The sequence below is a fragment of the Salmo salar genome, chromosome ssa19 (genome assembly GCF_905237065.1).
Source record: "Salmo salar chromosome ssa19, Ssal_v3.1, whole genome shotgun sequence".
NCBI classification, from domain to species: Eukaryota; Metazoa; Chordata; class Actinopteri; order Salmoniformes; family Salmonidae; genus Salmo; species Salmo salar.
Window position 1 is genome coordinate 34921387 of NC_059460.1, and position 15431 is coordinate 34936817.

Below are 15431 nucleotides of genomic sequence, written 5' to 3' on the forward strand. Positions count from 1 at the left end.
TACGATGTAGTCGGCCGAGAACGTAACCATAGAAACATAGTCTAATGTCTTCTTCTCTGGTGTCCTGAAGAGTTGGATGCTGCTAGTCTCTAACATACAAATATAAACCATAGAACGGGCCTCACCATTCATTACAATTTAGTCATTTAGCAGACGCTCTTATCCAGAGCAACTTACAGTAGTGAATGCATACATTTCATACATTTTTTTTCCCCCCGTGGGAATCGAACCCACAACCCTGGCGTTGCAAACACCATGCTCTACCAACTGAGCCACACGGGACCATTCATGTCAACGATGTCATAACGGGGTGGGTTGGCAGCCTTTTGCGAGTGTACCAAAAAGTTTGTCATTCAAATTACCAGGGTTTAGAGGTACCAAGTCCTTTCTATAGATGATATTTCTATGATAAGTAGACTGTAGCTGTTCTGAACATCGCCACTGAAACCTTTTTATCTTGTTTATCTCACAGATTTTTTTTTTATCCCAGGCAGTTTTTGTTTCAATTTTTTATCTTAATCCCGTTATAAAGTCACATACATTTTTTATTTAGAATTGTAAATAAATACTTTTAAAGTATACATACATTGTTCTATGGAGCTGTTAGAGTATTTCAAGGAAAATCTATGTGATTTTATTTTTGTTGTGTTAGTATTATTATATCAAGCCAACTGTTGGTCAAAATAAATCTTAGCTTGTTACGACTAACCCTCCTTGCTCTGTGAAATGTGTGGCATCAGATCACCCCCACATCCCCCATTTAAACACCATACTGAAGTATGTTAGAGTCGACTGTATTCGCTGCTGGAGTGGCAGAGAGCAGTTTACTCTACATCCTGTGCAGCAATCCAATAAAAAACATGTTGTTTGTTTTTTTACAAATGTCTGAGATGTTTTGGTTGTACAAAAAGCTACATAACTTACAAAGACTTTTAAATACAAAAGACGTTCCATACATACAGTAAGTACATCTACATTTCAGAGAGGTGTGGAAACAAAACTTGTTCTTTCTTCAAGGGCTCCTTCTTCTCCGTGTATTTCTGGTGTCCCCTGGTGTCAGCCGGATACCATCATGTTTTACAATGGGCCGATGTGTGTTCAGATATAATACGCCGTTAGATGACGGTGTTGACTTAGTTTCCAATGCTGCCTGCCATTCAGATATCGACGTGAACGTTGCCATATTATCGAGTGTTAGTGAACTAATGTTACCATAATATCATTTTCGAAAGATAAATATCCCAACTTCATACCAACAGATAATTTAATCGATATTGTCTATTCTCACAGAACTGTTGATACAATTTAAAGTATTCGCGTTATGTGTAGTGTAGGAAATGGAAATTTATGGAAATTGAAATGAGATGACATCGGCCTACATCAGAAACAATAACGTCTATATGCCGCCTAGAACGAACAACAAGAACAGTTAGTCCGTCATCTCGTTGTTGACGAAACGGAACACCGGTATTTCCAACTGATACGGAGGTCGTCCCGTTCTGTCCTTAGATTGCCTCCCAAATAGCACCCATTCACTGAACCACTTTAAATTAGAGCTCTATGGGTCCCTGGTCAAAATGAGTGCACTACAAAGGGAATAGGATGCCATTTAGGACGCCGTTTGGGAACGTAGCCTACAGTGCCTTCAGAAAGTATTCATACCTGTTGACGAATTCCACTTTTTGTGTTACAGCTTGAATTCAAAATTGATTCAATATTTGTTTCTCACCATCTACACACAATACCCCATAATAACAAAGGGAAAACATGTTTTAGGTAAATTTTGCAAATGAAATACAGAAATATTTAATTTACATAAGTATTTACACCCTTGAGACTATACTTTGTAGAAGCACCTTTGGCAGCGATTTTAGCTGTGAGTCTTTTTGGGTAAGGCTTTGAGAGCGTTCCACACCTGTATTGTGTCACATCTTCAAGCTCTGTCAAATTGGTTGTTGATCATTGCTAGACAACCCTTTTCAGGTCTTGCCATAGATTTTCAAGTAGATTTATTAAGTCAAAACTGTAACTCTGCCACTCAGGAACATTCACTGTCTTCTTGGTAAGCAACACCAGTGTAGATTTGGCCTTGTGTTGTAGGTTATTGTCCTGCTGAAATGTGAATTCATCTCTCAGTGACTGGTGGAAAGCAGACTGAACCAGGTTTTCTTCTGTGATTAGCTCCATTCTGTTTCTTTTCTATCCTGAAAAACTCCCCAGTCCTTAACGATTACAAGCATACCCATAACATGATGCAGCCACCACTATGCTTGAAAATATGAAGAGTGGTACTCAGTAATGTGTTGTGTTGGATTTACCTCAAACATAATACTTTGTATTCAGGACAAACAGTGAATTGCTTTGTCACATTTTTTGCGGTATTACTTTAGTGCTTTGTTGCAAACAGGATGCATGTTTTGGAATATTTGTATTCTGTACAGGCTTCTTTTCACTCTGTCATTTAGGTTAGTATTGTGGAGTAACTACAATGTTGTTGATCCATCCTCAGTTTTCTCCTATCACAGTCATTCAACTCTGTAACTGTTTTAAAGTCACCATTGGCCTCATGGTGAAATCCCTGAGCAGTTTCCTTCCTCTCCGGCAACTGAGTTAGGAAGGAAGCCTGTAACTTTGTAGTGACTGGGTGTATTTATACACCATTTAAAGTGTAATTAATAACTTCATCATGCTCAAAGTGATATTCAATGTCTGCTTTCTTTTTACCCATCTATCAGTAGGTGCCCTTCTTTGCGAGGCATTGAAAAACCTCCCTGGTCTTTGTGGTTGAATCTGCGTTTGAAATTCACTGCTCAACTGAGGGATCTTACATATAATTGTATGTGTGGGGTACAGAGATGAGGTAGTCATTCAAAAATCATGTTAAACCCTATTATTGCAAACAGAGTGAGTCCATGCAACTTATTATGTGATTTGTTAAACAAAGTTTTACTTCTTAACTCCTAGGCCAGTGGCACAAAATCTCAATTGAATCCATTTTAAATCCGGGTTGTAACAAAATGTGGAAAAAGTCAATGTGTGTGAATACTTTGTGACAGAATTGCAAAGAAGATGCCATATCTCAGACTGGCAATAAAAATAAAAGATTAAGATGGGCAAAAGAACACAGACACTGGACAGAGGAACTCTGCATAGAAGGCCAGCATCCCGGAGTCGCTTCTTCACTGTTGACATTGAGACTGGTGTTTTGCGTGTACTATTTAATGATGCTGCCAGTTGAGGACTTGTGAGGTGTCTGTTTCTCAAACTAGACACTCTAATGTACTTGTCCTCTTGCTTAGTTGTGCACCGGGGCCTCCCACTCCTCTTTCTATTCTGGTTAGAGCCAGTTTGCGCTGTTCTGTGAAGGGAGTAGTACACAGCGTTGTACGAGATCTTCAGTTTCTTACCAATTTCTCTCATGGAATAGCCTTCTTTTCTCAGAACAATAATAGACTGAGTTTCAGAAGAAAGTTATTTGTTTCTGGCCATTTTGAGCCTGTAATCGAACCCACAAATGCTGATGCTCCAGATACTCAACTAGTCTAAAGAAGGACAGTTTAGTTGCTCCTTTAATTTGTACAACAGTTTTCAGCTGTGCTAACATAATTGCAAAAGGGTTTTTTAATTATCAATTAGCCTTTTAAAATGATAAACTTGGATAAGCTAGCACAACGTGCCATTGGAACACAGGAGTGATGGTTGCTGATAATGGGCCTCTGTACGCCTATGTAGATATTCCATTAAAAATCATCAGTTTCCAGCTACAATAGTCATTTACAACATTAATGATATCTACACTGTATTTCTGATCAATTTGATGTTATTTTAATGGACAAAAAAATGTGCTTTTAATATTTCTATGTTTCTTATTTCAATGTTTCTTCTACTTTTAGATTTGTGTCTATTGTTGTGTATTGTTACTGCACTGTTGGAGCTAGAAACACAAGCATTTCGCTACAACCGCAATAACATCTGCTAAATATGTGTATGCGGGCAATATCATTTAATTTGATGGTGACGACAGGAAGCCCTGTGGCCTGCAGTGGGAGAAGACGGAGCAAGATGGATATTGGCCGACATTCTGCAAATTTTCTCATCGATGAAACATTTGATCTCCATATACAATGTTCTGTTTACAAAACTAGAATCTGTAACAAACAGAGTGGACTGCGTGTTCTGGACTTTACTCTTTGCCAAAGTAGTGCAAGGGCGAGTTGAGTTACTGCACACACGCTCTTCAGTGTAGGCGTTCCCTAAAGGAAATATGCAAATAAATGCCAGAACGTGCCAATAGGATCTCGCTAGCTGGTGCTTGCCTCTGCCCACATCCTTGCGTGGCATCCTGTTTTTTTTGGTCGACACAAGAAAAACCAACATCACTGTAAAAGGCCCTCGAAGAGAGCTCACTCAGTGTATTAAATAAAAAAGGCTCCCATTGCACCGTGTGTTTGTAGTAGGGCATTTAATTTTTTTGGTGAATTCAGGGCAAATTCCTGTCTAGTATAAAAGTGTGCTTCAAAAACATTCAAATTTTCTCTCCCTTTGCATCCTGTGAAAATCGGCAGCTCGTTGTGTTTCCTTTGGACAGTCATTGTCCTCCCTTTGGACAGTCATTGTCCCCCCTTTGGACAGTCATTGTGTTTACCTTTGCACAGTCATTGTCCCCTCTTTGAACAGTCATTGTGTTTACCTTTGCACAGTCATTGTCTCCTTTGAACAGTCATTGTCCACCTTTGAACAGTCATTGTGTTTACCTTTGAACAGTCATTGTGTTAACCTTTGAACAGTCATTGTGTTATCCCTTTGAACAGTCATTGTGTTTCCCTATGAACAGTCATTGTGTTTACCTTTGAACAATCATTGTTTCCTTTGAACAGTCATTGTCCCCCCTTTGAACAGTCATTGTGTTTACCTTTGAACAGTCATTGTGTTTACCTTTGAACATTCATTGTGTTCACCTTTGAACAGTCATTGTGTCTCCTTTGAACAGTCATTGTGTCTCCTTTGAACAGTCATTGTGTTTCCTTTGAACAGTCATTGTCCCTCCTTTGAACAGTCATTGTCCCTCCTTTGAACAGTCATTGTGTTTACCTTTGAACAGTCATTGTGTTTACCTTTGAACAGTCATTGTGTTTACCTTTGAACAGTCATTGTGTCTCCTTTGAACAGTCATTGTGTCTCCTTTGAACAGTCATTGTGTCTCCTTTGAACAGTCAGTGTGTACCCTTTGAACAGTCATTGTGTTCACCTTTGAACAGTCATTGTCCTTCCTTTGGAACAGTCATTGTGTTTACCTTTGAACAGTCATTGTGTTTACCTTTGAACAGTCATTGTGTTTACCTTTGAACAGTCATTGTGTTCACCTTTGAACGGTCATTGTGTTTACCTTTGAACAGTCATTGTGTTCACCTTTGAACAGTCATTGTGTTCACCTTTGAACAGTCATTGTGTTCACCTTTGAACAGTCATTGTGTTCACCTTTGAACAGTCATTGTGTCTCCTTTGAACAGTCATTGTGTTTCCTTTGAACAGTCATTGTGTTTACCTTTGAACAGTCATTGTGTTTCCTTTGAACAGTCATTGTCTCCTTTGAACAGTCATTGTGTTTACCTTTGAACAGTCATTGTGTTTACCTTTGAACAGTCATTGTTTTTTACCTTTGAACAGTCATTGTGCTGTTTCAGAGAGAGATCCCGCCTCCCCAGAGGGGGGGGGGCCCTGATGACGTCAGATGATTGACGGGTCGCTCGGAGCGTATCCGTAAAGAACATGTTTGATTGATGGGTAGGGGTTATTATTATTATCCAATGGCGACCGGACCACAGTTCCGTGGCGGTTGTCGTTCCCGGTTTGTGTATTCCGTCTGATATTCTCAACGGTGGAAAGCAATCCTGGATACTCATAGGAACGAACACCGGGGGGTATGTGTGAATAACTAGCTAACGTGACTTAACCATTTTCAATTGCTTGTAAAAGTGAAAGGATTGATCGTTTGAAGCTTTTATAACGGCTTTTTGTTTGAGGGGGGGGACGTTTTGGTATCGTTTCGTTGTGCAGACGCGTCGTTTCAGTTTGACAGCTAGCGATGCGGTTGCTACACAGCTAACTGAGCTAGTCTGTTACAGGGAAAATGGTCCTTACGGCTTTTTCCCCACAACACTGGAGCCCGCAATTCTACTTTCTAGCCATCCCGTTTTCAAACTGTAAACACAATCCAGGATTTTAATTCAGCAAATGTATCATTGCTGCTTGCCAGACACAATAAGTTAGCGTAGCTAGCTATGTCGCTAGCTAAGCTATCTGAGGCTAGCAACTATTGACAGCAACTAGCCAACGGTTGTCACACCATGCAGTCAGTTGTGATGTATGCCGCGTTCAAAACAACTGGGAACTGAGAAATCTCCCGACCTCAGTGCGTTCAAAACAACTGGGAACTGAGAAATCTCCCGACTTCAGTGCGTTCAAAAACAACTGGGAACTGAGAAATCTCCCGACTTCAGTGTGTTCAAAACAACAATTTGAATAGGCCTCCATTCAAGAGCTCAGACTTTTCGACCTGAATTTACTGACGCCATGATTTGACCTGGTATTTCTCCGAGTTCACAATGTGTTGTACGCGTCAGTAGCCTTCGCAGAGTCCCCAAGAGAGCCTGTGATGCGACTTCAGTTTTTGAACGTTTTTTAAAGGGATACTTTTAGATATTGGCAATGTGGCCATTCATCTACTTCCCCAGAATCAGATGAACTCGTGGATACCATTTTTATGTCTCTGTGTCCAGTATGAAATAAGTTAAGAGGTTGTTTTGGGAGCCAATGCTAACTAGCGTTATCGCAATGACTGGAAGTCTATGGGTATCTACTATCATGCTAGCAGATACTTAAAGTCATTGCGCTAACGCTGGTTAGCATTGGCTCCCAAAACTATCTCTAACTTCCTTCATACTGGACATAGAGACATAACAATTTGTTAAAGTATCCGTTTAACAAGTGGTCATTCCATCTGAACTCCTCCATATTTACTGGATTGGTTGAGTGGTGAAGAAGAGCATCTCCAGTGTGTAGGGGATCTAGTTTCAGGCCTGCTATGTTAATGACTTAGTTATGGTGTGAGAAGAGTGGAAATTATTTTTAAAAAATGGTCATTTATTTATTGACTTAATATTAGTTTAAATATATAGCTAGCTAGCAGATTACCAAGTACAGTGTGTTTTTTTTCCTGTACGGACACCCAACAAGATGATAATGTTTTGCAAAAGTGTCAACACTTGTTTTGTTATGATGATTTCTGCAGGAACCAACAAACAGAAGCAACACTGACAGTTTGAACCAGCTGATCTAGCTACAGCCAGACATCATGGATTATGTGTGACTCACTAGGATAAACTGACTGTTGAACTGAACTGAGCTGGTCCTGGTTAACATTTGACTTCCTCCGATGAGGAGCGAGTCAGTCACTGTCCTCAACCGGACCCTGTTCTGCTGCCTGGAGTAGACCTACAGCCTGGGGACATGGCCAATCCACACCTGGCTAACCTGGCCTTTGCCTGGGAGAAGTACATGGACTGTCGAGTACAAGGAGCAGAGCTACAGGTAGGTCCAGCAGCTAGCCAGTAGCAAGCCACAGCATAGCTCTGGTCCAAGCTAACGACCCGAACCAGAGCTGGCCACAACTCATATGACACCTGACAAGATACTTTTTGTGTGATAAAACTGTCATTTACGTTACAGCTGTTGCAGCCTGATCGTTTTTTGTTGTATGACTTTTTAAAAGTAGGTTTCTGTCAATGAATAATACGTGAAATACACTACTGTAGATGTGGAAAATCCCTACTGCAGTATACTAGCCTAATATAGAGGCATTGCTATAATACACATGGATACCAGTAGTATAATGGCTTAATGGGATGTTTGCTGCTATTCATTATACCACTGGTCATTACTTAACTGGGTTCCGGTAAGCCACATGGACTACTTTGTAGATTTTTCCGGTAAGAGATTAGACTAACTCAGGAGTATAAGAATGTTGATCGTTCATCACAGGATTAAGCTGATCGAGGAAAACATTTGTGGGGAAACATCTGTCTCGGCTTGCCGTAGGTGCATGGCCCGTCGGCTTGCCCCTAGATGCACGGCCCATTTGCTTGGCTACTTCAGTCACATCATACGGAACATAAAGGAAAGTTGCTTCTGCAGAATTCTCTATTAAGAAACATGGGTTGATAACAGGCCTGATGGTTGTCTGTCTAGTTTGGTTACTGGCCCAACGCTCTAACCACTAGGCTACCTGCCACCCTTATGGCAAAGAGGGCTATAGGCTAGCCTGTGTGTTAATATGGCAGGTCTCTTCTGTGCCACATCATCAGTGCTATACAGACTAGTTTAGAGGACTATAGACTAGTGTAGCCTGTGTGACAGGTCTCTTCTGGATTTACTTGTGATGTGGCTGTGGTCTGGTGTGGACGACAAGTGGTAGTTCACTAAAACCTCAATCATGTCTGTCCAAATGGCAACAGAGTAGGTCAGAGGCTCATGAAAAGGCTGTGTGTGTGTTGACTGGTTTGTTTGTGTGTGTGTGTGTGTTGACTGGTCTGTTTAATCTTGTGCTGAGCGATTAACCAAAATGTATTTTTTTCCCCCCCTGGTTATTAAACAACTAGTTGACCGTTAGTTCTTGACCTGATTTGTAGTTGAACCATGTGGGACGCTGGGCTGAAGGGAGTTGTAGTTTTCATTAATCAAAATAATATTCAACCTAGTTCAGGCAGAAACGTGGTAATGAACTACAATGACCATAATCCATTGCGACCTGTTCTTTCTGGTTTGGACAGAGATGGATACACTTTTACGACTGCTAATTTAGGTTAGAAACACACAGTGCATTTACCTTATGAGAGAAAAATGTACGCAACACAACAAGAGAGAGGGATAGAGACAGTTCGTGAGAGTATACCTTATCTACTTTGAAGAACAAGTACAATGATTTATTCAGACAGCTCTGTAGCATACTTAGGCATACTAGCTAATTAGGATGACTACAGACAGGGGGCTCTACAGACAGGGGGCTACAGGCAGGGGGCTCTACAGACAGGTAGAGATGAGTATGATGAATAATAAGTCAGTATTGTATTATTTCATAGTAATTTCCTATTTTTCTATTGAGGTCAATGTGGACCTAAGTTTGTTTTGGCAATTGAATGTTCACAATTGTTGGTCATAGAAAATTTTGTTAAACGTCATGTATAATTAATGAAAAGTCATTCAATTCCATCTTTCAAAATGTGTTTGAACCCTGGTTTTAACTGATAGGAGACAAGCCAGCATGAGACGGACGGAGTATCTGTAAGTTACAGCATAGCTGATAAGGTGGGTGTGAGTGTTAACCACAGCTTTCCTGCTGGGTGTCTGTCTGGCCAAGCATACGAAACACAGAGCTTTTTCCTCAGTTACTAGACTGAGCCCAGCCTGAAGGGCCTGAGTAAAATAGTAAATACCAAACTTGAGCAGTCTGTTTTGGAGGAAGTTGTGTTTTAGTTCTGACCTCTCCCAGGCCACATCTATCTGCTGTGAACTAACTCCACCTCCCCCTCTCTTTCTGGTACCTCTCACCCCATGACCGTGAGTCTTCGACAGGGAGATCACCAGACTCCGATTAGTCCGCGCAACCACCAGAGGTAAAGCCTGGGATTGGACTGCAGACCCAGAGCAGAGCCACTGATCTCGGATCAGGTCCCCTGTTGTCCATTTTAATCCTATTCATTATGATCAGAAGGCAAAAGCTGACCCTAGATCACAAATGCCTTATGAATCCGGGCCCTATCTTGGATATTCACAGCATTGCGTAGTAGTCAGTGGACTCGTAGTGCTCTGCTCTGAGTCATACTGAGGCTTAATAATGCTTTTGTCAAGGGGAAGTCACAAGATCACTTGTTTCTATGGAGATATACTGCGTCTTTTAACAATGACCTAGTTACTGTAGGCTTTAGAAAGGAGATGAGGTATCCTCCATACAGATACAAGCTATTTGTATGGTGTCCTCTGCTCCTTCTGTAAAAGCATTGATATATCACTTAGGCTAGTAGCTGAAGCTCTAGTTCTGTTCAAACTAAGACTTTCCAGTGCCGTGGTCCTCACTCCTCTGACTATGAGTGGTTAGTGGTGTGTTAACCAACAGGTCTGGGATGATTCTGGGGTAGGTGTTTTGAAAAAGCGGAGAGGATTATTATAATTTTTTTCTTCCACTGGATATTAAAGCTAATTTACCTTTGGTGCAAGTTGTCCTCTCTCGTCTATCCCTCATCGACTGCTCCTCTCTCTGAAGAGAGAAAAGGAGCAGTCATGGAGGGAGAGAGAAGTGACAAGATGGCGCCGACAGACACGGTTGCCCTGCTTCTAGCTCCGAGCCAACTTTGCAGTATGTTGTTTTGGTGTTATTTCTTACATTATGTACTCAGAACGTTTCTAGTATTTTTACCTACAGCCGGAAATAACTTTCGGACATTAGATTGGCGGTCAGTCACCATAAATGTGACCATAAATGTGACTTCCCTGAACTGGATCCTTTGTTTGTACTTTCTGAGGCGGCCCCATTCATCCCAGGTGCTATACCATAAAGTCGACGCCGGAGATGAGAAGTGAGTTTGTAGTCAGGCTCAGGCAGCGAGCAAACCATCCACCACATCCGATTATATTACTCGCTAACGTTCAGAGTCTGGACAATAAAGTAGACGAGCTCAGGGCGAGGATCTCTTTTCCAGAGAGACATCAGGGACTGTAACATACTCTGTTATACGGAATCATGGCTCGCTCCAGATATATTGCTCCAGATAGATTGTCTAGGGTTGGAAATTGCCAGGGATCTCACAATACGATATCACGATGCTTAGGTGCCGATACACCCGTGGTAAGGACTGTTCAATGTTGGCTTGACCAATCTGAGTCTATGCTCCAAGACTGTTTTGATCACTCGGACTGGGAAATGTTCCAGGTTGCCTCTGGGAATAGTATCGACATATACTGTGACTGGGTTCACCAGAAAGTGCATAGAAGATGTACCTACTGTGACGATAAGAACTTATCCAAACCCAAAAACCGTGGATAGATGGCAGCATTTGTCCAAAGCTGAATGCGCAAACCACCACATTTAACCACGTTAAAGTGACTGGGAACATGGAGGTGTACAAACAGACCAGCTATGTCCTCAGTAAGGCAATTGGAGGCAAAACGACAGTACATGGACAATTTGGAGTGGCAATTCAACAGCTCAGACACGAGACGTATGTGGAAAGGACTCCAAACAATCACGGATTCAGAAAGGGAAAGCCATCCACGTCGTAGACACCGACGCCTCGCTCCTGACAAGCTACAAACCTTTTCCCGCTTCCAGGAAAACACAGAGCTGCCGTAATTTTCGCCAGACATAATGGGACCCATCTCGTCCAGGAAGAACCTGGATGATCATCAAGACTCTTTGAAGAATGTTCTGTTAACGGGTGAGTCCATTTTTTTTTAGGATGACATGGATCCCATTATGCCAGGCGAAAACCAAACACTGCATTTCACAGTAAGAACCTCATACCAACGGTCCAGCATGGTGGTGCAAGTGTGATGGTTTGGGGATGCTTTGCTGTCTCAGGACCTGGACGACTTGCCTTTATAGAAGGAACCGTGGGATTCTGCTCTGTATCAGAGGATTCTACAGGAGAACTTCAGGCCATCCGTCTCTGAGCTGTAGCTAAAGTGCAGCTGGGTCATGCAGCAAGACAATGATCCAAAACACACAATCAAGTCTACATGAAAATGGTTAAAAAGCAACTAATTGGAAGCTTTGGAATGGCCTAGTCAAAGTCCAGACTGAATCCCAGTTGAGATATCGGTGCAGGACTTGAAACGAGCAGTTCATGCTTGAAATGAAAACCCACAAATGTCGCTGAGTTAAATCGTGGAAAAGTGGGCCAAAATCCCTCCCCAGCGATGTGACAGACTGATCAACAACTACAGGAAGTGTTTGGTTGCAGTCATTGCAGCTAAAGGTGGCATGACCAGTTATTGAGTGAAAGGGATTACTTTTTCACACGGGGGAATTGGGTGTTGCATAACTTTGTTTATGAAATCAGTATGTTGTTGTTATTATTTGTAAACTGAGGTTCCCTTTATCTAATATCAGGTTTGGAGATTTGCTAACATTCAATATCAAAAATATGCAGAAGTAGAGAACATTTGAAAGGCAGCACTGTGTGTGTGCGCACTGCATTCGGAAAGTATTCAAACCCCTTGATTTCCCCCCCCCAACACACATTTTGTTAGGTTACAGCCTTATTCTAAAATGGGTTAAATACATGTTTTAGCCTCATCAATCTAGACACAATACCCCATAATGATGAAGCAAAAACAGTTTAAAAAAATTATCTATTACAAATAAGTAACATAACTTATTTACATAAATATTCAGACCCTTTGCCATGAGACTCAAAATTGACCTCAGGTGCATCCTGTTTCCATTCGTCATTTTTTAATTTGTATTTATTCCACCTTTATTTAACCAGGTAGGCCAGTTGAGAACAAGTTCTCATTTACAACTCCAACCTGGCCAAGATGAAGCAAAGCATTGCGACAAAAAACAACAGAGGTACATATAGGATAAACAAAAGTACAGTCGATAACACAATCGAAAAGTCTATATACAGTGTGTGCAAATGAAGGCAATAAATAGGCCATAGTGGCAAAATAATTACAATTTAGCAATTAACACTGGAGTGATAGATGACTGTGCAAGTAGAGATACTGTGCAAAAAAATAAATAACAATATGGGGATGAGGTAGTTGGCTGGGTTATTTACAGATGGGCTGTGTACAGGTGCAATGATCGGTAAGCTGCTTTGACAGCTGATGGTTAAAGTTAGTGAGGGAGATATGAGTCTCCAGCTTCAGTGATTTTTGCAATTCGTTCCAGTCATTGGCAGCAGAGAACTGGAAGGAAAGGCGGCCAAAGGAGGTGTTGGCTTTGGGGGTGACCAGTGAGATATACCTGCTGGACCGCGTGCTACGGGTGGGTGTTGCTATGGTGACCAGTGAGCTGAGATAAGGCGGTGCTTTACCTAGCAAAGACTTATAGATGACCTGGAGCCAGTGGTTTTGGCGAACAATATGAAGCGAAGGCCAGCCAACTAGAGCATACAGGTCGCAGTGGTGGGTAGTATATGGAGCTTTGGTGACAAAACGGATGGATCTGTGACAGAGTACATCCAATTTGCTGAGTAGAGTGTTGGAGGCTATTTTGTAAATGACATCGCCGAAGTCAAAGATCGGTAGGATAGTCAGTTTTGCGAGGGTATGTTTGGCAGCATGAGTGAAGGATGCTTTGTTGCGAAATAGGAAGCAGATTCTAGATGTAATTTTGGATTGGAGATGCTTAATGTGAGTCTGGAAGGAGAGTTTACAGTCTAACCAGACACCTAGGTATTTGTAGTTGTCCACATATTCTAAGTCTGAACTGTCCAGACTAGTGATGCTCGACAGGCGGGCGGGCAGCGATCGATTGAAGAGCATGCATTTAGTTTTACTTGCATTTAAGAGCAGTTGGAGGCCACGTAAGGAGTGTTTTATGGCATCGAAGCTCGTCTGGAGGTTAGTTAACACAGTGTCCAAAGAAGGGCCAGAAGTATACAGAATGGTGTCGTCTGCGTAGAGGTGGATCAGAGAATCACCAGCCGCAAGAGTAACATCATTGATGTATACAGAGAAAAGAGTCGGCTTGAGAATTGAACCCTGTGGCACCCCCATAGAGACTGCCAGAGGTCCGGACAACAGGCCCTCTGACACACTGACCTCTGTCTGAGAAGTAGTTGGTGAACCAGGCGAGGCAGTCATTTGAGAAACCAAGGCTATTGAGTCTGCCAATAAGAATGCGGTGATTGACAGATTCGAAAGCCTTGGCCAGGTCGATGAAGATGGCTGCACAGTGCTGTCTCTTATCGATGGCGGTTATGATATCGTTTAGTACCTTGAGCGTGGCTGAGGTGCACCCATGACCAGCTCTGAAACCAGATTTCATAGCGGAGAAGGTATGGTGGGATTCGAAATGGTCGGTGATCTGTTTGTTAACTTGGCTTTCGAAGACTTTAGAAAGGCAGGGTAGGATGGATATAGGTCTGTAGCAGTTTGGGTCTAGTGTGTCTCCCCTTTGAAGAGGGGGATGACCACGGCAGCTTTCCAATCTTTGGGGATCTCAGACGATACAAAAGAGGTTGAACAGGCTAGTAATAGGGGTTGCATCAATTGCTGCGGATAATTTTAGAAAGAGGGTCCAGATTGTCTAGCCCAGCTGATTTGAAATGGACCAGATTTTGCAGCTCTTTCAGAACATCAGCCAGCTGGATTTGGGTAAAGGAGATATGGGGAGGCTTGGTTAAGTTGCTGTGGGGGGTGCAGAGCTGTTGACCGGGGTAGGGGTAGCCAGGTGGAAAGCATTACCATCTGTAGAAAAATGCTTATTGAAATTGTCGATTATCATCCTTGAGATGTTTCTACAACTTGATTGGAGTCCACCTGTGGTAAATTCAATTGATTGGACATGATTTGGAAAGGCACACACCTGTCTATATAAGGTCCCACAGTTGACAGGGCATGTCAGAGCAAAAACCAAGCCATGAGGTCGAAGGAATTGTCTCGAGCTCAGAGACAGGATTGTGTCGAGGCACAGATCTGGGGAAGGGTACCAAAACATTTCTACAGCATTGAAGGTCCCCAAGAACACAGTGGTCTCATCATTCTTAAATGGAAGAAGTTTGGAACCACCAAGGCTCTTCCTAGAGCTGGCTGCCTGGCCAAACTGAGCAATCAGGGGAGAGGGGCCTTGGTCAGGGAGTTGACCAAGAACCCGATGGTCACTCTGACATTGCTCCAAAATTCCTCTGTGCAGATGGGAGAACCTTCCAGAAGGACAACCATCTCTGCAGCACTCAACCAATCAGGCCTTTATGGTAGAGTGGCCAGACGGAAGCCACTCCTCAATAAAAGGCACATGACAGCCTGCTTGGAGTTTTCCAAAAGGCACCTTAAGACTCTCGGACCATGAGAAAGAAGATTCTCTGGTCTGATGAAACCAAGATTTATGTCTTTGGCCTGAATGCCAAGCGTCACGTCTAGAGGAAACCTGGCACCATCCCTACGGTGAAACATGGTGGTGGTAACATCTTACTGTGGGGATGTTTTTCAGTGGCAGGGACAGGGAGACTGGTCAGGGTCAAGGCAAAACTGAACGGAGTGAAGTACCGAGATGAAAACCTGCTACAGAGTGCTCAGGACCTCAGACTGGGGTGAATGTTTACCTTCAAACAGGACAATGACCCTAAGCACACAGCCAAGACAATGCAGGAGTGGTTTTGGGACAAGTCTCTGAATGTCCTTGAGTGGCCCAGCCAGAGCCCGGACTT

At 42.5% G+C, this 15431-nt stretch overlaps 2 protein-coding genes across 4 annotated transcripts in view; both read left to right on the forward strand.

Annotated features, from left to right (window-relative positions):
- The window catches only part of nid1a (nidogen 1a), a 139583-nt gene extending 138875 nt beyond the window's left edge, over nucleotides 1–708 (forward strand). For both annotated transcript variants that reach the window (XM_045702246.1, XM_045702247.1), the window contains one exon: nucleotides 1–708. This exon is cut by the window's left edge and continues 758 nt beyond it. The gene's annotated coding sequence lies outside the window, so the exon portion shown is untranslated.
- Nucleotides 709–5797: 5089 nt separating this feature from the next.
- lyst (lysosomal trafficking regulator) overlaps nucleotides 5798–15431 on the forward strand; it is a 220625-nt gene continuing 210991 nt past the window's right edge. For both annotated transcript variants that reach the window (XM_045702248.1, XM_045702249.1), the window contains exons 1-2: nucleotides 5798–5921; nucleotides 7292–7590. In XM_045702248.1, coding sequence (XP_045558204.1) covers nucleotides 7510–7590 — 81 coding nt within the window. In that variant the 5' untranslated portion in view covers nucleotides 5798–5921; nucleotides 7292–7509. The remainder of the gene's footprint in view (nucleotides 5922–7291; nucleotides 7591–15431) is intronic.